General features: G+C 38.2%; 1 protein-coding gene across 10 annotated transcripts in view; it reads left to right on the forward strand.

The window, feature by feature from the left end:
• Nucleotides 1-23,697, forward strand: part of LOC127422083 (calcium/calmodulin-dependent protein kinase kinase 1-like) — a 192,671-nt gene that overhangs the window by 91,671 nt on the left and 77,303 nt on the right. For 9 of the 10 annotated variants that reach the window (XM_051665458.1, XM_051665449.1, XM_051665441.1 and 6 more), the window contains 5 exons: nt 1,452-1,866; nt 11,177-11,224; nt 11,439-11,492; nt 18,615-18,666; nt 18,825-18,958. In XM_051665458.1, the coding sequence (XP_051521418.1) occupies nt 1,552-1,866; nt 11,177-11,224; nt 11,439-11,492; nt 18,615-18,666; nt 18,825-18,958 (603 nt within the window). In that variant the 5' untranslated portion in view covers nt 1,452-1,551. Of the gene's footprint in view, nt 1-1,451; nt 1,867-11,176; nt 11,225-11,438; nt 11,493-18,614; nt 18,667-18,824; nt 18,959-23,697 lie in introns of those variants that run through there. The other variant, XM_051665484.1, reaches the window with a different exon arrangement.

The following is a 23,697-nucleotide window of genomic DNA, read 5'->3' on the forward strand; positions in this document are numbered from 1 at the left end:
TCATGTATGGATGACTTCATTCATAGGCACCTCGGTGCCAGTAATATTCACACATGGAGATAGAAAAATGCCATGGAGAGTGTGATCAGGAAATAACTGGCCCTCATTAGAGCCCAAAATGAAGAGGGCTGATAATGTTCAAATAGAGCCTTTAAATTTTGTACTTTGTTTTAGAAGGACAAGAGATACAATTTGATTGTATGAATATACAGAATCAGCTATATCTTTTTTTGTAATACACATTTATTATCAGCCGTCATGTTGGGGCAGCCTGTTTTTGGTAACAAAACACCAAGCATTTCTCGAGAACAATCTTCTATTTGATTGTTTGTTTGACTGATTTTGCTTATATATTACTGCAAGATCTCCATAAAGGTTAATTAATTAATTTTTGTTTTAAGGTGTGATCACAGTGATTAGCAGCGACAAAGCAACCAGAACCAGAGATGTTAAGAGAATGAAATCGTAATGCTAAATATGGAGGTTTTAGTCCCACCTTACAGTTGAAATAGCCAGTCGCTTTTTGATTGAGGCATTGCAATGCTCTATATTGTGACTATAGGAAAGGAAGTCGGGCCTTACATTTTAAAAGAGCCAATTGCCTGTTTGATAAAAAATATTGCCTGTTTGTTTACTCAAAAATGATGGTGCACATATGCTGGGCCAGCCTGAAAAATAGCATTATTTTTGTGTGATTTGAGAAAAAGAAAAAAGATTGAACTTACCATTGTTTTATTAGATTTAATTGCTGATTTGAAATAAGTTTTTGAAACGTAATCTTGATCAACCGTTTTGGAGATTTTGGTCTTTCCACATTCAAGTAGATTGTAGCTGTACTCGGATGATGACTAGAAACAGATGCCCACAGGCATTTCGAATATGGCCGCTGAGTTACCTGACTTGCCTTAAAAGTACTTTGCTGGAAGTCATTCATTTTGGATGAGACTTGGTGATTAGGGGCAACATAAGATGGCAATGCAATGCACTGCAACAAAGTTGAGCAAAGTTTAACTTTATGTAAATGAGCAAATGCCTTCTGATTCAGTTAGACACTCCCTTACGAAAATCATTCATGGCAAATTTGCCGCAAATTCGCCACTGATAATTTTCACATGCAAATGAGCTTTGTGGCAAACTTGCAAAAATTGTCCATTGTTGCCAAAGGTTTGCAGGAGGTTCACCACTACCGGCAAAGAGCTGCAAACTTCTGGCAAACATTTGTGACTAAATAATAAGCGGAAAATGTGCTGCAAATTTACGGCAAGTTTGTGGCTAGTTTAGATTTTTTTGTAAGGGTTGCAGTCGAGTAAGTGTCCCAACAGTACAGCAACATTGCACCTCCAGAGTTTAAATCGCTCTCAGTGTGTACGCACCTTTAGATGGCAAGTCTCTGTCTTAACGTTAATTACATTCTCCTCTTTCTTTTTTCTCTCTTTCAATCTATCTTACAGTTTCCTGTAACTACAAACCAAAGTTGGAGGTGGAACATTTAATGCAAAAACAACCACACCCCCCTCCTCTCTGCCTCCAAGCCCCTCCTACTGCATCGTCATGGCGATGAGCAGTGATCCTGGTTCCATGGGGGCGGACTTTGACTCAGATTCCTCACAGACTTCTGAGATGGCTGACAAGATGTCGGCTGTCTGCTTGAGGTCTGATCCCTCCTCCAATGAAGTAAAGAATGGGACAGGTGTTAAGAAAGCTCCACTTCAGAGGCCACACCTGTCAGGCAGGAAGATGTCATTGCAGGAAAGAGGGACATATGTGTCTTCTGGGGGCGGAGCTGATCGCTATTCCCACATCTCAGCACGAGTGGCCAGACAGCCAACTGTTGAGTCCAAACGAGTGTCCATCTCAGAATCACAGGTGAGAGACATTTACAAATCGCCTGGACTTGCAGTGGTCATTATTATGTATGAATCATGAAATGCATCATTACATTTACTGGTGTTTATTCAAGTACAGGCACTTATGTCCAAGGGGTTGATTTTTATTGAAAATGTTTTGTTTTTTTTGCAATATGAAGGTCACATTTGAACTGACCTGGAAACTTTTTAACATACTGTAATCATTTCTTTTTGCTACTTCTGAAATGCCTTTTATGTATAGATTATTTTAGCCTGGTCTCAGATGAAGACTCAATCTTAAAATATGAAAATCCTTCAATACAACGTAATTATAATTTTTTTTTTAACTATGATAATCTAAACATGTATGAAATAAACATAAACAATTTCCATATGTATTGTGTGAAAGTTATTTATAAAGGTTTTTATGCAAATTATGACGTACCCTCAGGTGTCATTTCACCTTGACCAAAAATATTGCTCCTAATAAGTTCTTTTCAAAAGCACTTCAAAAGTGTACTTGGTTACCAAGAAGACCACAGTGTCAGTGAAGAACAGGCTTGAAATTAAAAATGAGATATGTGATGTGTGAAGGAAACAGAAAAATCAGTGTCATTTCCAAAGTTGGAAAAAAAAGTGTTTGAATATAATTTAATTGCACTTAATTGTGTGTATTTATGAGATTAAAATGCAAGCTATGAAATTCTTTTTTTAAGTTTTTATTTTTTTCACAAATTAAAATTTCATTTCCACCACAAAATGAATGGTGATTTGAGATGTGGTGGAAATAACATTTGTACATTAATTTACAGTCATATCTACTGTTGTATCTTGTTAATAGACACATTAAATAAACTAGTGAGTTTGAAAAGTGTGTTTTAAGAGAGATAATTTCTAAAAGTCCACTGGACCAAAAGTGCCCATAGTTGAAGAAACACAATTACATGGATTTACATTTTTCATTATTTTTATGACTGTTAGTAGCAGGCATCTGGAGGGCACATGGAGTTAGAAAAGTGAATGGATAGGGGGCTGCGGAGCCAATGGCTGTTCTATATGTGAGCATCAATGTCTTGAACTTGACACGAGCAAACATGTCAATATATGTTGACATCTGGTCATACCTGACTGTCTTTCTAGTGTGAAATTTTCTGTAAAAGTGCATTTTGTCTCATCAAGTGCATTAGTACCCTTGGAAGAGTTTGTGCTGTTTATATTCAGAGTCTCGTTTGAATAACATAGCAGAAAGTAAAGTTGATATCCACGAGCAGAGTTTTGATTACATAGTTATGTCTGTAAAATTGTCTATAATGAGGTTTTCTGTGCTGTACTTAGACTCTCTACACATTTTCTTCTCCCGTGTGTTTTCTGTGCAGTCACTAGCAGAGACTTGCACGCCATTATATAAATTGTTTTTCCCCCATGTCGGTCTTTAATTATGGTATGAAACATATAAAAAGCCCGCCCCTAAACACCCCATAATGACAAAACCGACTGTGATTAGTCACTTTACATGTCAGTTGGCTTTTCAGTAGATGGTTTTCCTGTCTAAATCGGTGGTTTTGGCAGAGTTGAAGTGGCTATAGACCACAGACCTATGCCGCAGTCATAGTCAATGATAAACATTTTATTAAATAATATCCATCAATGACTCAAAGTTCCTACATTACATGATTATAAAACTTATTTAGCAAACATTTGCAGAGACAGGTGTTCAAAACACTGTAAATTATAGGCTGTGTCCAAAACCAAAGGTAGCTGCCTTGTTGCCTCACTGCCCGTCAGTCAAAGACAGCGTTTGCGTATGAAGGTACCTGCAGAAACTGGTTTTGGACAGGCTACGGAGGCAGCATAACGTCACATCGTTGCTAGGATACTAGCAACTGATTATCGGCATCTAAAGTGTCCACTAAAGGTAATGCGGCTGCTTCATTCAGTCCAACCAAATCACAATGGTTTAATAATATAGAACAAAATCAAGAGAGTTTTGGCAATAACCAAGTGTATATTTAATAACTACAATACTACTTTCTTGCTAAAAATGGAACCAAAAATTGGAAAAATTGAGAACTTTTTTTATACACAAATTGGCAATCAACTGCCTCTTCAGCCACCATTTTTTCTTCTTCAGCCCAACCGCTGTGGATCCACGTGCACAAGATTATGGGATTTCATAGGCAGTGAAGGACACATCTATGCTGCCTTCAAAAATCGATCAGATGAAGGTATCTCAGAAGACAGGATGTGACACGAACATTGACAGCCTCTGGAGGCAGCATTTTCCTGGTTTCGAATGCAGCCATACTTTTTTTTTGATTATCATACACTTGTAAAACAAACGCTAGCACTGCAGTATTGTTTATCAGTTGAGTTGCTATGAGATGTCTCTGTTGACAATGAAATACCTCCTAAGCTAACGGAAGCATTACAGTTTTGTTTCCTTACACGTCATCTTCAGAGCATCAGGCAATGGAATGCCTTTATGGTCTGACATCGGATATATCAAGTAGGAATATCCCATATCCGACTTTGAATGGAAGGCAGCATAAGTCAAGTGGTGACCCATAGAGTCATTCTTTAGTAAGGCTTCTTTCATTTGAACATAGCCTGTTGCTCTCCACACACACCCTTAACAACCTGCTTTTATTAAAGCATGTCTCTGTTTGGACCTGATGAGGTGGTCTGTGTGTATGGCTGTGTGTGTGCCTGTAATATGTCTTTTAGTGTATGTGTGCCTCCATTTCTTGTGTGTTAATGGGGCTTAAACCTGTGTGAGGACTCTGGTCTTGAAATGCAGGGGTGCTCTGAGTGTCATCTCTTGAGAGTAACTGCAGTATGAGAGTCTCTCTGCTCTGAGAAGAGCATCAGCTGGATGTGTTTTCATGCTCATCTGATCTCAGTGATACTGTAGCAGCAGAGAGGAAACTCTCTTTCACTTATCTCACAGTCAAACTGAAATGCTCCACTCCGCCACTGCAGGAGCTCATCAGTGTTTATCACCTAAGGTAGTCACTGTCATTGATGTACAGTAAGTGTAATCTTTTAACTTCAATTCAGTACTGTTATACTACTTTATAAAACAGATAGTTCCAACTCTAAATTCTGATTAGATGTGATGCATTTGAGTGGTAATAAAACGACAGTAAATGCACAACTCAGCTCAGCATGTATCAATGCAGTTTAAATAAATACAATAAGATGTGCACACATTACAGTATACCCATTACAATATACTATACACACAGTGTTGGGTAGATTACTTCTGAAATGTACTGATTACAAATTACACAAAATGTAGGCAGTAACGTTATCTTTTAAATTACACTTTTTAGATACTGTAAGTTAATCTGATTACTTTTGGATTACTTATTGCATGAAAATGTAATTGCAAGTGTATTAAGTATCATTTATACTTTCCTAAAATAATTTGAATCTAATGCTGAACATTGGCAAATCAGAATGTCTGTCAAAATCTCTTTAGAGCAAATTGTGACTGAAATGAAGATTTTGTTTTTATAAACATGCAATAATATGAAATTAAGAAGAAAATGAAAAAACAAAACCTAATTTTTTCTGCATTAGTTCTTAGTGATCTTCTGAGGATTTGGGGATTAACCCCCAATATCTCTACACTGTATGTTTGAAGTGTTTTAGTGTCAGAAATGTCTTCAGGCTCTGATATTATCTATGGTAGTTAGAGGAAGACTCAAAGCAGAGATTCGAGGACTGCATTTTTCCCACATTCTCACATGTTCTGCCATGATGTACAGTATGTTAGCACTTGTGAGATGGTTATCACTGATTGTAGGTTATTATTTTGTTGTCGAAATCACACCTTTGTGTTTTGTTATATTCCCAATTTATTGGATACCTAATCTTGAGGAGATTTTATGACATTGTATGTAAATTATATTTCATTGTTTTCTGATTGTTTTCTAAATGTTGAGGTGCCCTGTTCCCTTATTATCCTGCATCTGTATATCTGATCTGTTTATCTCTCTCTCCTTCTCTGTCGCTCTCCTCCCAATTATCTCTTTCAATGTCTCTCTCTGTCTCTTGCTCTCAGCAGCTCCAGTAAAGTCTTAAAGGATCCACTGTATTCTTAGACTTACAGCACAAGCAAAAACAAATCTGTCTCTCTATGTCTTCATAATTCAGACATCTGTCATACACATGCTCTTTTCTGCAAGTGAGGAGTGTGTCACGCTTTGACACTGCAGTCAAAATGAGAGTAGTAATGTGAGACTGTTTTGGTTTAGCAACACGGAACAGTCAAGGTAATTGTCAGATTTCACATAGTTTTACATAGACATTCCTCTTCCTCTCTTGCTTTTGCTGTCCTTTCTGTTTCTGTCTGCCATTTTCCATCTTGATCTCTTTTACTCTCTTCACTCACTCACTCACACCCTTTCTATCAAAAAATACTGATGTTTGTAAGCTTGGTTACTCTACGGTGGTCACTCTAGGTATTTATGCAAATAACTCAGCTGCAGAAAAATCTTCAGACTTAGAAAAGGCACAAGGTGCATCCCAAACTGCACACTTCTGCACTATTCAATGTCATTTTGTAGTGTAAGTAGTGCAAGTAGTATGTTAACACTGAAAATGCAACAAAAAGAAGTGTACTACGAGTACCCGGATGATGTGCTTCTTCATGTGTCAAAACGGAGTGTGAAATGTTGGACACTTCGTGAATTCAACGCTCGTGACTTGCTGTACATAGCGGAAGGGGTGGAGTTACCTGGCTGTGATGCTGATCTGACAAAACAATTGTAAATAATGGAGAATGTAGTAACTAGCGAAACTTCAGTGAAGATGGCACCTTACAAATGTAAGTTGAACGCTTTACCATCACACCACACTGTGTGGATATGCATGTTGTTTGAGATACAAGTGTTGAACTGAGGTTGGCTAAAGTACTAAAGCTAGCAGCAACATCTTGCATGCTTTTGAAATGTCACTTCTGTAAGCTGTTAAACAGCAAAAGCTTCCATGTAGTAAAAAAAAAAAAACTATGTTTTTCATTTAAGGTGATACTAAACTTTTGAGTGCACTGCATAGTGTATAGTGCCTCATTTGGGACACAGCAACAACAGTTGATTCCGATGTAGTGTCAACTCTTGAGCACAATGACATAATCGCTTATTAAGTTGATGATGAAAACGAACTTTCTGAACTTTTCATGCCCTTTCTAAAAAATACTTAATGCGTTCTGCACCTTCAGCATGACATACAAACACATCCACATACATACATAAGCTACTTACACCTTATGATCCCAGATATTATCATTGTACAACATTTGAATACACAATACGGTTATATTTTTTTTAAACCCAAGATTATCCAGTTTAATCCGGGTTTTAATAGAAAAAAAATTACCAACCTGGAAGATATGGAAAAGGGGTGCATGCTTTAATCCTGAGCTGTCACACTTAAACTTTTTATTTTTTTCTCTCTGAGTTTTGAAACCTCTCAACCTTTCTTTTTTTCTTTCTTTCTTTCTTTCTCTTTTTTCTTTCTCTTTCTTTTTTCTTTCTTTCCATCTTTCTTCCTTCATCTACATCTTCATCTTCATCCCTGTCTTTCCTCTCAATCTCATTAATCTCCTCTGTTTGCAATCCTTCAGTTCTCATTGGCCCCAGGAGGCATGTCTGCCTTCACAGGTAGCAGACGTGTGCTTTTATTTGTTGTGACAGGGTTCAGATATGATCGGACTCTGTGTCACCTTCATATGTAGAGCGGCTTGTGCTCTGTAGGTTAAAGGGGTGAAATCTTGAGGCATTACAAGATTGTACTGTAGGAGCTACACAATAGCATTAGGTGTCTGGAAAGCCTGTTGTTGTCCATTGCCTGGAAAAGCAATTCAATTAGAAGGTGTATCAATTTCAAATGGAAGTGATGGCTTCCCTCAGAGCACAGCATTTATACCTTCACCTCACATTAAAATTAAGCAGCAAGCACAGAATACATCACTAGGTCTTGCCTTCTTAATGGAATAATGTGTGAATATCTCTTCTCTCACTAGGTATGAAATTAAATATTGTCAGAATGTGGTGTTTTTGTGCCCTTGTCAAGAACTCAAACTTTACAATATTCTTGCACAAATTCTGTTACTTGGAAGAAGCTAGTGAAAATAAAGAGATGCCAACATGGACAGGTTGTGTGACATGCCCTTATCTCTATAGACCAGTTACGAAACACTAATCTAGACTGGCATTATCTAGTGACATCTGTCATATACATCTAACATAACGTTCATATGTAGTATAACAGAAAAGCATTGCATTTCATCCTCTGAACTTATTCTTGGTTAATTTTGACCATCTGTGCATATGTGTGCAGGTGTGAGTTCACTGCAGTGCAGGACTCACTGAGCATGTGCCAGCAATATCCTGAACTCAGCCAGCAGTCCACCATCCCTCTCTGTCTCCCATTTCCGTCCACAGAACTGCTGCTCACTGGATGTTTTTTTGTTTTTGGCACCATTCTGAGTAAACTCTAGAGACTGTTGTGTGTGAAAATCTCAGGAGTTTAACAGTTACAGAAATACCCAAACCAGCCAGTCTGGCACAAAAAATCATGCCACAACCAAATTCTTTTCCCATTCTGATGGTTGATGTGAACATTAACTGAAGCTCCTGACTCCATATCAGCTTGATTCTATGCATTGCACTGCTGCCACATGATTGGCTGATTAGAAAATCGCATGAATAAGTAGGTGTACAGGTGTTCCTAATAAAGTGCTCAGTAAGTGTACAGTATGTTGCTTCTGAAATGGTGCTGACCAGGGGTGTAACTGCACTGTAAATCTACTGTTTTTTACTAAATTTGACTGTTTTCACATGTTTTTTCAAGACAGCAACATAATGAAGGAAACATAATGATCCAAAAGAAAATAATCCAAACTAAATTGAATGCTTTTAATGTGGACATAAAGAAGGCCTGTCTGTGTCTCTTTCCATTCTCTTTGTAGTTCATTCCAGCAAGCAAGGATGTAACACTTTTGATACTAGGGCAGAATTGTTTGCTGTGTCACAATGTCGCCTGCGGCTGAGAGCATACATATAGGAGTGATTTTGCACTTGCCAGTTGATCAGCATTCACATATATGGAACCCTCTATTTTCTAATTTGCTAATTCTTGTTTTACTACACTAGTAATGGGTTTGTTCTGACCCTGCATGTGGAATGGCTCATTCTGATGCTTGTGAGCTTGGCGACTCTAGGGTGGTCATCTCAAGGCGCTTTAGCCATTCAGATGTATTTATGCAAATTACTTAACTGTGAACAAATCTTCAGACTTACAAATGAGATTAGTCACAGCAGTTGATACAGACGTGGCATGAACTCATTATGGGCATGACAGCATTATGGCTTATTATAAAAACAGAATGCGATAATGAAAATTTATCCTTCAAAGAATGAACAGAGAATTATTTTGTTTTCCCTGCTCCAAGTGTTTTGTCCAGTGCTCAGAGTCCAGTGCTCATAAAAAGTGATAAATTAAACTATAACATAGTACATACTGTTCATTTTTAGGTGTATATGATCCAAAAAAAAATTGCACCAATATCGAAGAAACTCAGAATACTTGCAGGCCAATGAAAGGCTATTTTTTCACACTGAATGGGAATGTTAAAGGGAAAGACAATAGACTGATCTCACTGTATAGGCTGACTTTTCTTTAGCTAAAATCGGTCTATGTTTACCGAAATTCGAAACACTGAGCCCGGTGGCCAAAGCAGTAAGTGTTGTTGGGTGTATGGACACATGTGAGAACCATTTTCTGGAGCAATGCATTTTATAAACTGTACCTCCAAACCCAAACCTAAACCTAACCATTAGTGGAGTAAAAATAACATGTTAGAGGGAAAACTGCAACCATGGAATCGCGCTCGTCACTGATTATGCGAATGCGATTACCTCGTGGTTTCAGCGCGATCTGAAACTGGGTTTCCCACGCTGCTGACGTAAAGTTGCTGGAGCCGATGCAAAAATGTCTGATAGGTTAGTGGTTCTCAACCCTGTTCCTGGAGGCCCCCCAACACGACACATTTAGGATATCTCCCTAATAAACGCACCTTATTCAACTCATCAGCTCGTTAGTGGAGACTCAAAGACCTGAATTGGGTGTGTCAGAAAAGGGCAAAATGTGCAGTGTTGGGGGGCCTCCAGGAACAGGGTTGAGAACCACTGTGATAGGTTATGCTGCTGTAATGATGAGTCAACAGAGTTGAGATCCAAGTGCAGCTTTTAATAACAATAAATGTAGTAATTCAGACAGGCAGGGGTAAATTACCAGCAGCAGTAATATCAATATAGTAACAGTAATATCCAGAGGGGTATTCAATAAACAGGCAAGAGATCGGGGCAGGCGGCAGACAATCACAGGTTATATCCAGGTAAAACAAGGCAGTAACAGTAGGCAGGCAGCAACAGATCAAAGACAGGGTAAACAGTTCAGGATAATACACAGATAATTCAACAAACTAAAAAGAATGCTCAGAAATGTCAGCCTGGGCAAAACAAGACTTTGCAATGAGAGAGAGTGAGTGTGAGTCTTAAATAGCTGAGTTGATTGGAAACAGGTGAACAGGTAATCATTAACAGGTACGGGGATTATGGGAAATGGAGTCCAGAGAGTTAAAGTCAATTCCCAGGTGATGGAGCCCTCTGGTGGTGAGCAGGAGGAACAGCAAAGGCGGGATTCATGACAGCCGCTTGTCGGTGAGTCGGCATAATGTGGCCAATCCTAGGGTACCAGAACTCCCAGAAACAACATGCCGACTTCCCGTGTTATCATCAGACAATGATGAAGAATAGACATTTTCCATATTTAATGCTTTACATTATTATATAAAATTATGAATTAAATGTGTTTAGCTTTGTTTTTCATGTTTATAATATAAGTCCTACAGTGTAGGATGTGGTATTAGCTTATTACTGTACTCTCAATGTTTTGCCCCTCTAAAATTTACATCGAATTGATCTGGCCCTCAAAAGAAAGTAGTTGATGAGTGCTTCTGTTGTTGCACTTGGGTGCACGAGTTTTTGTCTTTGGCGTTCCCTCTTAGGTGTGTTAGATTAAGTAACAGTTAATTTTGTGCTTGTGATTACTGCAGTTACCATTCTTGCCATCTGGAAAAGGCTATGAACACAGAGGTTTGTTGTTTCCAGATAATCAGGCTTGCATCTTCCCTCTGGTGTATAAAACAGTATATCAATATAGTGTCATTGCTTCTTTGTTTGTGCAGCTGGGAATTGATTTGTTTCTCTCTCTGTCTCTCTTCTTCTCTTGATTCCTTTCACACTCGCTTTTAATCTCAGGATTGCATTCAGCTTAACCAGTACAAGTTAAAGAGTGAGATTGGAAAGGTAAGCCCACTTAAATCATTCTCATATTGTGTACTTTTGATTGTCTCATGTGCATATACACTAGACTCAATATAATTCCTATGTTATCTAGTGTATCATAGACATCAATTAATTTTGTAACAGTCACATGGCTGGAATCATTCAGATGCTGACCCTAACTTACCTTGAGCACAGTCTGTCTCATCTCTCGCTACGTATTTCTTTTATCTTTAAGGGCTCATATGGCGTTGTCAAGTTGGCGTACAATGAGGATGATGACAAATATTACGTAAGTACCTTTTAAAATAAAATTCTTAACACTTTGACATTTAGATGTCCTTGTTACATAATCTCTATCTGTTTCAGTTGACCACTGCAGAACTTTACAATTAAAGTTAAGGAAAAGCTGCTTTTAGAACTTAATAAATTAAGTATACATACAATAACATAATTATCATTATATGAAACTGATATAGCAAGGATAGACCATGAAGCCATGAATAGGGCAGTGAAACATGGCAGAGGTGGTCAGATGTGGCCTTTAGTGGTCACCGAGCCCTTGTTGTACTCTAATGCATCACTATCCATTCATGTCACAACTAAGTATGTCAAATAGTAAATATGTTGATTATCATGTTCGGACCTCAATTGTATGTTTTTTTTTTTTTTTTTCTCACAAGAAGAAAAGCAGAAAAAAGTGCTCGTCGAAAATCAAAATGATTTACTTAAGGAGTAGACAAAACACCCAATCTATTTGAAAAAATAGTTCTGATAGTTCTACTCATCTACTCAATCTAATGAAAATGTTTTATTAAAAGTTAAATCAAAAATTTAAACAACAAGGAGAATCGGAGTGACCAGAAGCGATAGGGAGAAGGGAAGATCATGATCAGCAAATGACCCAAACCAGGCTTGAATTTGTCTCTCCTGCACGTCAGAGTACAATATGTGCACTATCTGCTAGGCCACGTCTCTGACGTATTTAATATTGTTTGTGTCTATTCAGTGGATTTAAGACTTAATTTAAGATTTGATTTAATAGCTAATAATGTGAGAGATTAAGCACAAACTTGAGGTGTATATTGTGACAGGATGTTCACATGATCTGTATGTCAAGCATATGGGATGGGGCGGAGTAAGTGCAGCTTGGATTGAACATGATTGATAACAAAACAGACAGATAGCATAATGGAAGAGGAAAAGGGCAGGAAGCAAACTAAAGTAAGAAACAGTAGACTGGGGAAAATATATATAGAGAGAAAAGAGGCATGACAAGAGCAGGATGGATCGAATGTTAATCAGAATGAGAGCAGATGGGGGAGGGTTATGATATTGCAGTGATGGTAGGAATGTAAAACAGCCCTTAATTTCATTTGAAGCTGTTCATTACGGCTCCCAACCACTATTACTGTTCATATCACAATATGTATCTCTACACTGAAAAAACACTAAATAACCACACAAACACATGTACCCATACACAGACGTACACTAACACCATTGTGCTTTTGATATATACAAAGCTCATACACTTACAGAATGGCTACTTTATTAAAGGTGAAGTATGTAATTTTTTTAATGTCAAAATACGTTCTATTCCAGTTTATTATTCATTGACAACTATAAGTGAGCCATTCGTGGATTCTCATTCTAAAGAGCTTTGATTGGATGAAAATATGTTTTGTGCAACATGAGTCATCAGTATTTTCTGTCCATTTTCCCATAGGAGAAAGACTGTAAATTTTAATGTAAATCAAACAGTATTTATAATTGTCTGCATAAAGTGAAATTTGTCAATGATTAGGAGCATATAGATCACCTCAAAGCAAACACATATGGACTAAAAGCCATGTGGTCTTTAACACAGATAGGAGAAGACACATTATCTAAATGACTTTGATTGAGGTACGTTGGTGCTAGATTTAATTTTCTCAGAATCTCTGAGATACATGATGGCCTGGAAATTTTGCACGCTGCAATCTTTTGAGTGTACAAAGAGTAGTGCTAAAGCAAATTGCATCCAATTAGTGGCTATTCACTGGATGAAAACACTTTGTGATTGGTCAGGCTACTTTAAGCTGACAAAAAGGCCACAAAGCCTCAAAGCACCACTTTTTCCAACACCAGAAAGGGACGGCTAAAAGTATAGCCTTGAGGAGAATGGGCTTTCAACAGCAAAAGGCCATTCCTGCTTTTACTTCTGTCAGATAAAAACAATTAGGAAATATTTGATTGCCACAGCATACTTAAGGATTGTTGCAAACCATTTGCATTCATTTATAGTCACTGTCTACCCATTTTAAAAAGAAAGATACTTCCAGCAGAACAATGCACCATTTCACAAAAACATATAATCTCAGGCTGGTTCCACAAACATGACAGGGTTCAAATTATTATATAGAGCTGTTTTCATATCTTAATCCAATAGATAATTTAACAGATTAGGTAGAATCAGAGATCTGCAGCATGAATGTGCATGAAAGAACAGCACAATGATACAGAGTCTGCATGGATCAAAATCCCTTAAAAATATTTCCTGAACCTCATGAAGAATTCAAGTGATTCTGGAGGCAAAATGGGGCCTTACTTAGTATTAGGTGTACCTTATAGCAAAAAAGATTATTCCAGGGTAATGTTATTTTCATCTTTGAAACTGATCCTATCTGAATCTTTTTTTTTTTTTAATTTTTTTTTATCCTATCTCCATATAAAGCCTCTGAAAGCAAAAACATTTTCTCAGTGAGAAAATGAACACTAATAAACATAGATTTGTAATAAAAACCTTGTGCTTCTGTTCACATTAGTGTACATTGTGTTTAGTAGCATGCCGTTTCGTGATAAATCGCAGCATTTTAAAAAATGGCATGTTGCCAAACTAGAGACTCTAATCTTTTGTCTCAAACAGGTTTCAATGTAAAAACTTAGTTAGGTTTCTTACCAGATGTAGTTTTGTTGGCGTTTCTCCTACAAACTCCACTGATCGGCGCAACGTTGTTTTGTCACATGACTCCTTTGAAAGTTTAACCCTTTACTGACAGCACAGAGTCTCCTGAACTGAGTTTAAATGAAATTAAATTATACGTTGTGTATAGCTAAGCCAGAATGCAACGTCCACGCATGTGCATGCGGGGTCGCACGAGGTTAATGCATGAACTACCCCAGGTTGAGCTGTAATGCATATAATTTTTGTTACTAAGAAATAAGTACGATTTATTGTAGTGTAACTTAGTTATTCAATTTCTAATAATAAAATATATAAATAAACATTTTGACTGACTATATTCCATGTTCCTAAGGACATCATGACAGATCAAATTGCTCATAAAGGCAGTAGAGTAAAGCTGCCCCAGTCTCTGGCTTTTACACTCCACTGACCGCATGAACCTGTGAGCACGGGATTAAAGGGCTAACAATTACCACACATTCTATTTTTTTTAGAGGTAAAATTAATTCTGAAATTAAAACTCTGAATGTGTATTGCCTTGTTCATTTTGACTTTCTTATTCTTGTCTCCAAATTTATTTTCAGTTTTTCCCCTTTGCCAAAATTCAGCCTTTTCCTGTCTCTTTCTTTTAACAATAGTAAATTGTCAGAACCCTTTCAGCCAGATAACTGTTTCTGTTAATCTTTCAAACTCAGTTTATGCAAAAAGAGCATCTTCCAATATCAGCATTGCTGTAGAAAGTAAAAAATAAATAAAAATAACTCATAAATTGTATTACATAAACTGTATTTCATCAAATGTTTCAAAAGTATTGTATTATGCTTGTGATTGTATGTTTACAGTATGTAATCCCAAACCCCAACTTTAACATAATTGCTCAAAGCTTCTAACATATATTTTTATGGCATAAATTTAGTAGCATTTTCCTCCTGTAACAAACTACATCTGTGTATGGCTTGCTTACTTGCTGATTCATCTAATCCCCAGTTGTTTAAATTCTAACAGTCGAGTCCTTGCAGTCCCTGCAGCATCCTAAATAGCAATTTTGTTTCATCCTGCTTACCTCTGACACGTTCATAAAACATTCATGTTTTCCTCTTCGCTCTTTCACAAATTGAGTTATTTAAACTCATCAGCACTACAGACATAAGCTCAGCCCTCCTCCAGATGTCCTTGAGGGAAAGGGGAAAGGCAGTTTTGACGAGGAGGAGGGTGTGGCCGGGCCATGAGGGAGCGAGATATAAAGGGGAGCCAGAGATGCCAGTTCGAGTGAGAGCGGGTGCTGTGTGTGCATTTATGTTTGTTTTATGTTGTTTTAAGTTCAGTTATGTCATTAAAGTTTAAGTTGGCTGTTCTGCCGGTTCCCACCTCCTCCTTGCCCATGTTTACCCGTTACATTGGTGCCGAAACCCGGGAAGGAGGAGGGATGCGCTGTCGTGGAGTCCTCGCCGCTGCCGTCCACCAGGGGAGGAGCCGCGGCCGTACGCCGGGGAATGATGGAGTCGCTGCCAGGAGTAGGAAGAACCGCTGCATCTGCCAGGAAGAGCCATTCTGTCTGCCAGGGGTCGGTGGACTCACTGCTGTCCGCCTGAGGAGGAGCGGCTGTCGTCCATCAGAGGGCGGAGGAGTGGCTGAGGACTAGGCGACGGCGTATCTGGCGAGCAAGTTTTTCTCTCTCTCTCTCCTCTCTCTCTCTCTCTCTCTCTGTGTGTCTTTCCCTCCCCTCGGCTCTCCCCAGGTTCTCAGGAGGCGGGGTGGACCAGTTATAAGATGGCACTTTTAAGTTCAGTTATATCGTTAATGTTTATGTTGACTGTTCTGCCGGTTCCCGCCTCCTCCTTGCCCACGTTTACCCGTTACAGCAGTTTTTTTTTTTTTATCACAAACTGATATTTATGATCTCATAACTGATATAATGAATTTATGTCTAAAATTAAATCATACTTTTCATTTTAATTTAAAGGTACAGGATCATTTGCATTGGTGCTGTTTGGGTTTTAAAAAGTTAAAGAAATACATTTGCACACTGTCACTAAATTCCGATTTATTTTACTCTCGTTTATCCAAAAATTGTAATATTGTGACAGTGTGCGGAAATATTTTATTTATTGTGACGCTTCATGCTTTGATCTGGCACCTGTTTAATTGTTGTGGGATGTGCATTCACTGCGTTCCTTTCGCTGTATGTGTTTTCAACATTTGTTAGTCCAGAATATTGCAACATTTTTTACAGCATGAGAAATACAGAAAAGAAAAAAGACAGAATATCACAGGATTACAACATGCCCTGTTCTGACACTTTGCATTCTCTCTGTAAGAATACATTTATGGAACTGTTTTGAATTCAAGGATGAATTTGAAACGGTTCACCACTCATTATGAAACCTCATCTTTTCCGCAGGTGCTAGAAACTGGCAGTCTGTTACATTGTAATTCTTTGGCTATAATGAGCAGATTGGCAGAGATTCAGAGACAAAGCTTGTGTGTCAGAGCACGTCCCTTGTTATATAAGACTAAGAATATTCTGTGAAAAGTGTGAATAACTTAAAAGAAGAGTTGACCATTTATAGGACCTAAAATATACACCTTCCCTTATATATTCATATAATTTTTAGACTACATTAAAAACGTCCATGGACACATTATACATCAACTACACAGCATCAGTAATTGAAATGTACACAAGCTCTTTGTTTGATTAGTACAGTTGAGCTCAAAAGTTTGCATACCCTTGGAGAATTGGTAATATATGTACCATTTTTAAACAAAACATGAGTGAGCGGGCAAAACACGTTTCTTTTATTTCTTATGGGATTCATATTCAACTGTAGGTTATAACAGAATGGCACAATCATAAAACAAAACATGGCAACAATGAAAAAAATGAAATGACCCCTGTTCAAAAGTCTGCATACCCTTAGTTCTTAATACTGTGTATTGTCCCCTTTAGCATCAATGACAGCGTGCAGTCTTTTGTAATAGTTGTCTATGAGGCCACAAATTCTTGCAGGTGGTATTGCTGCCCATTCATCTGGGCAAAATGCCTCCAGGTCATGCAAAGTCTTTGGTCGTCTTGCATGAACCACACGTTTGAGATCTCCCCAGAGTGGCTCAATGATATTAAAGTCAGGAGAATGTGATGGCCACTCCAGAACCTTCACCTTTTTCTGCTGTAACCACTGGATGGTCAACTTGGCCTTGTGCTTAGGCATTGTCGTGCTGGAAAGTCCAAGAGCGTCCCATGCGCAGCTTTCATGCAGAAGAATGCAAATTGTCTGCCAGTATTTTCTGATAACATGCTGCATTCATCTTGCCATCAATTTTAACAAGATTCCCAGTGCCTTAGAGCTCACACACCCCAAAAACATCAGTGAGACACCACCATGCTTCACAGTGGGGATGGTATTCTTTTCACTATAGGCCTTGTTGACCCCTCTCCAAACATAGCGCTTATGGTTGTGACCATAATGCTCTATTTTGGTCTTGTCACTCCAAATTACAGTGTGCCAGAAGCTGAGCCGTGTCAAAGTGTTGTTGGGCATATTGTAACCGGGATTTTTTGTGGCATTGGCGCAGTAAAGGCTTCTTTCTGGCAACTCGACCATACAGCTCATTTTTGTTCAAGTATCGTCGTATTGTGCTCCTTGAAACAACCACACTGTCTTTTCCAGAGCAGCCTGTATTTCTCCTGAGGTTACCTGTGGGTTTTTCTTTGTACCCCGAACAATTCTTCTGGCAGTTGTGGCTGAAATCTTTCTTGGTCTACCTGACCTTGGCTTGGTATCAAGAGATCCCCGAATTTTCAGTACTGACTGGTATTTTCAAGGCTTTGGATATCTTTTTATATCCTTTTCCATCTTATAAAGTTACATTACCTTGTTACGCAGGTCTTTTGACAGTTCTTTTCTGCTCCCCATGGCTCAGTATCTAGCCTGCTCAGTGCATCCACGTGAGAGCTAACATACTTATTGACTATTTATACACAGACACTAATTGCAATTTAAAAAGCCACAGGTGTGGCAAATTAACCTTTATTTGCCATTTAAACCTGTGCGTGTCACCTTGTGTGTCTGTAACAAGGCCAAACATTCAAGGGTATGTAAACTTTTGATCAGGGCCATTTGGGTGATTTCTGTTATAATTATGATTTAAAAAGGAGCCAAACAACTATGTGATAATAAATGGCTTCATATGATCACTATCCTTAAATAAAAGACAGCTTTTTTTGCATGATCAGTCATATTTTCAAAATCAATGCCAAAATTTCACAATTTCTGCCAGGGTATGCAAACTTTTGAGCGTAACTGTATGTAAATAAGAAAGTCAGTTGATTATGTCACCCACTTAAAGGTTCAGACAGCCAAATGGAAATAAGAAATGTGTTTTAGAACACCTCAGTGCAAAACAGTTTAAACCTGTTTGGCCTTTTCTATCTCTTTTTCATAGCATCTCTGTCTTTACTTGCAGGCAATGAAAGTTGTGTCTAAGAAAAAGCTGATGAAACAGTGTGGTTTTCCACGTATGTATGGCATTTAAGAGTACTCTTACTAATAGTAAACATGAATTTAGGCAGATATTCTTTGTTGCCCGAGGGCAGCAGATGAACACTTTTTAATTAAAGCAACGTTCTCCATTCCGGTATTTCTTTTAAAAAGCATTTTTTATCTGTCTGAGCAGGTCGCCCTCCTCCCAGAGGTCCTAAAGCAGCCCAAGGAGAGCAGCCCAAGGTGCTTGGTCCTTTGGAGAGAGTTTACCAGGAGATAGCCATTCTGAAAAAACTGGACCACCTCAACATTGTTAAACTGGTTGAGGTAAGGATTACATTAGACTTTTTTTTCTTTCTTTCTTTCTGTCTTGTTGTAACACTTTACACTGAGGTTGTATATGTTTTTTAATATTTTATGCAAAAGTTAACATGAACAAACAAAGAGCAGTACTTTTACCATATTTATTAATCTTGGTTAATGTTAGTCTCTACATAAATTAATGCATTTTCGCATTAAAAATTTAAGGATTATTTCACCCAAAAATGAAAATTTAGTCATTGTTTACTCACCCCTGTGTTGTTATAACCCCATATGACTTTTTTCGTTTTCTTAACACAAAGGGAGAAATTGTGAAAAAAAAAAATGTTTTGTGCTAAGTAATGTCTGTAAGGTTCTGTAACACTGGTGCTGGCAATGACAATGGTGAAGACGATGAAGTAAAGACGAACCCAAGTGCAATTTATTTACATAAGTGATATCCAAAAACCCTAACTATCAACGTGAACAAAATACAAAACATGAACTTGACTATAACATGACATAAACTTGACTTGACTTCGCTCACCAAACACAATACCTGACAAAGGACAATGGAAAACATGAGGGCTTAAATACATGGACAAGGGGTAAAACAATGACGAGGGAACCAATGAACAGACAGAACTGATAACAAGATAACAAGACAATAACCCAATGAAAACAAGACACAAGAACATGGAGGGAAACAGGAATCACATGACTAGGGAACACATGACATGAAACAGGAACTAAACTTTCAAAATAAAAGACATGAAATACATGAACCAACAGAATAAACATGACAATGTTGTAGGTTCTACTGGTTGTTAAGATCAGTGTTACTATCAGAAATAATTAATAATTATTTCTTTAGTTATTAATCAATATTTAAATTAAATAATACAATCTAACTCATTAAAGCCTCATACGGGGCACCAGTAAATGTAGTGTGCTACTTTCAGGAGCAGGTTTGGTTATTAGCAATAATTAATAATTATCAAAGATAATTATCAATTATTAAAATCAATAGAACATTGATTTGAATCAATGTTAGCTCTTTTAATCCTTCAAATTCAACAGTCATCAAAGATAACTATCAATTATCAAAATCAATAGAACATTAATAAGGATTAATATCGCCGGGGCACCACCCTGGAATCAGGGACTAATAACCAGACAGTATAACAGTCTCAATATTAGATTGTTCTCTTAAGAAAATCGACATTCACTAGGTAACAATGAAGGCTTGAATCCGAGCACTGACATCCCTTGCCAGCATTTGACACAGGTGTATGCAAAACAAACCAAAACACTTCTCTTTGAAATATAACAAAGTTTATTTATGCAGTAATATCAATTAATAATCAATACAATGCAGTCAATAAACTTCCGACAAACTAAACAGTGACATGATTAGATATGGTAACCAAAATAAGCCTATAACACATGAGAGGAAGGTAGGTGTGTGTATGTGAGTGTGAATGGGTGTGTGTGTGTGTGTGTGTGTGTAAGGAGTGACGCGCACAAAATGGCGGACGTGACTCTCGTGGAGAGTACGTCACGCGAGATTTCCGGCCAGAGAATATGGCCGCGAATGTGGGCAGAGAGAAGCCGGTTAATGGCATCTGCCCGTTTACCACATGTACGATACGATAACTTAGGGACAAAGCTGAGCTTTATCACAAAGTTATTTACTAGCCAAAAGTGTGTGCGAGAATGTTTGTGAGGGGTCGCGTGTGTGTGTGTGGTTAGTACGAGAGAGAGAGAGAGAGAGAGAGAGAGAGAGAATAAAGTGGTGGCACCAAAGCCGGTTTCGCGATCGTGGGAGAGAAAGCAGCTGTTAGTTTATCACTCAGAGAACGGTGAACGGCTCGTAAATCGTCCCGCGGTCTTTGGTTCTTTAATGGATAAACTCAGTGTGCCGGTCTCACCCGCGATGGCGGAAATACACAACAGTCCAATGTGGTTGGACTACAACACAGCAGATCTCATTCGTGATAACAGTACATTACAGTAATACCTTGAGTATTATTAGCAGCAATGAGCGGACTCCACGGTCCGTAAACTGTACAAGCAATAACCTTGATACACAAGAATAACACACTATAATATTCTATCTCTGCCCAGTCGTAAACCTCTTACTTGAATCGTATGAGGATGCAGGTAGAATGTGTGTTCATCCGTCCTTTAACTCAAAGGCAAACGGATGAAGATGCAGATTGCTCGGCGGTCTCCTTCGGATCCGTTAGAGTGTTCGGTGGAACACAGAGTAATCTCAACTCGTCCAGCGAGATGGAGATTGTATGGCCACAGTTTCAAGTCGGATGATACTTCCTTGTGCCACGAGGCTACACCTGAGAGCAGCGATGAGCTGCGTCTACACATGGCGAGCAAAGTTGCTGGAAGCCATGCCCAGATGGATCTCAGAGGTATTTCTTCTCCTGATGATGTCATGGTTGAGGGGCGTTCTGTCGTGTGCCTCATCCTATAGGAGTTGAGAGTTCGATCTTTAGTGAGCAAGTCTTCTATCTGAATACATGAGTCCCAACAATGTCATGCACATAAAACAGTGAACTTACTAAATATGTCTGAAGAGTTTGTAATCAAAGAATTGATGAATTAGCCCAGCCTTATTTTTTTTTAAACAAAGTACTCGGAAATCAAACAGAAACACAGAGGAGGCTACCTGTAGCCACAGTCACACAGTGTCCTAACCTGATGATAAAAGGTATATTTTCTATGGAAATCAGAGTTTTTGTCCAAACCAGCAGTGACGAGCGACGGTACATTCTATCGATTGCTTGTTTTCTATTTTTGGCATCGCGCGGGTAACTTCATCCACTGTGAACTCACACCGGTCCAAAAACTTAAAAAAAAAAAAAAAAAAAAAAAAAATAAAAAAAAGGCTGGGGTGGGCAAAGAAATGCATCAATTCTTCAACTACAAACTCTTCAGACATGTTTTGTAAGTTCTTTTCGCTGTTTTGTGTGCAGCTGAATTGTGTTCTTTTGTTGGTATCGCTGTGGCGGACCTATTTTTAGATAAACAAAATGAGTTTTCGCTTGAACGCACCAAGGTTGCAAGGGGGCCCTTTAATGAACGCGCACAGGAGATCAATGGTCAGTGAACATTTTCACTAAATAATACAGTAGATTTCGGTTTGTTTCACACCAAACCTTATCATATGCTTTCATAACAATTAAGAGTCTCATGGAATAATTTATTAGACTTCTGAATTATACCTTTGCATTCTTTTGAAGCTTGAAGAGGTGGTCACCATTAAATGCCATTGTATGACATCACTGAGCAGATTTTGTTTTCCACAATTTTTCACTTTGTGTTAAGAAAAACATTTCAGTTAGGGTTAAACAACACAGGGGTGAGTAAACAATGACTAAATTTTCATTTTGGGGTGCTATCACTTTAATGCATTAGTAACATAAACTAAAAATGAATAATACTAAACATTAACATACTGTTCTCAAGATTAATAAATGCTGTAAAAAATATTGTCCATTGTTAGCTCATGATCCCTAATGCATTATGTTTAGTTTTCACTTGGAAGAAATGGTTTTTGCACCATATTATCTGCAAGAGTTATTTTCAGAGTGGCTCTTCACGGTTGGGCCTCGGGTGCAGTTATAGGTAAACCTTAGGTTAGAGTGGAAAACACAGGGTATTGAACAAGGGAACAGAGATATGAAATATGAAAGGTACTGAACTTGACTGCACGAACCACTCAATAACGAGCTTTCAGACTAGTCATGTGTCATAATGTTTTTTGTAGCAAACGGAACAAAATACTAGCAAGACTGAAAATCAGCCTGGAGTATATCTGTTGAATAGAGACACCCTTTCTGAAGAATGGGTTGTGGAGAGGAGTGTGATCAATTTCAGGATGAAGAAATGGAAGGTAGAGTGGAGGGATACAGAAGGAGAAAAGAGCCTTTCCTTCTTGCTCCTGTGGTTCCTTCTTAGTGCTCTTCAATCACAGTAGCACCCACGTACGTCAGCAAAATTAGAACAAGAGAGAGGGAGCTAGAGTCAAATCCAATTGGAGCATGACGAATGTTTAAAGAAACTTAGAAAGTGAAACAGTAGAACTTTCTACTTGCCAGTCATTGCCACCTACTGCTGGCCCAAGCACAGGCTTGAGTTAGGAGTGTGTGGCCATTAGGAACAATGTAGAAATGGAGCTCTGCTGGCAGTGAATAATGAGGTGCACCTGATGCTTATTGAATCTCATCAGCACTACCATAAATCCATCATCATGTCTTGTTTGTGGTTAGCTCAATACCAGTGGTTCTCAACTGGTAGGTTGTGACTCAAAAATAGATGGCAGGTCTGTTTTTACAGGGTCCTGGACAGCAGGGAAAACTCGTTAAAGGAAGGAAGAAATGCTTCCCATATATATGGGAATATATACAGTTCATTCAGAAAGTATTCAGACCCTTTCATTTTTTTTCACATTTTGTTATGTTGCAGCCTTATGCTAAAATGCTTTAAATTATTTATTTTTTTCACATCAATTTACACTCCATACCTCATAATGACAAAGCAAAAACCACATTTTTTAAAATTTATTAAAAAAGAAAAACCTGAAATCGCATTGACATAAGTATTCACAGCCTTTGCTATGACACTTGAAATTTAGCTCAGGTGCATCCCATTTCTCTGGATCATCTTTGAGATGTTTCTACACTTTGATTGGAGTCCACCTGTGGCAAATTCAATTGATTTGACATGATTTGGAAAGGCACACACCT

This window comes from Myxocyprinus asiaticus, chromosome 3, assembly GCF_019703515.2.
Source record: "Myxocyprinus asiaticus isolate MX2 ecotype Aquarium Trade chromosome 3, UBuf_Myxa_2, whole genome shotgun sequence".
Lineage (NCBI taxonomy): Eukaryota > Metazoa > Chordata > Actinopteri > Cypriniformes > Catostomidae > Myxocyprinus > Myxocyprinus asiaticus.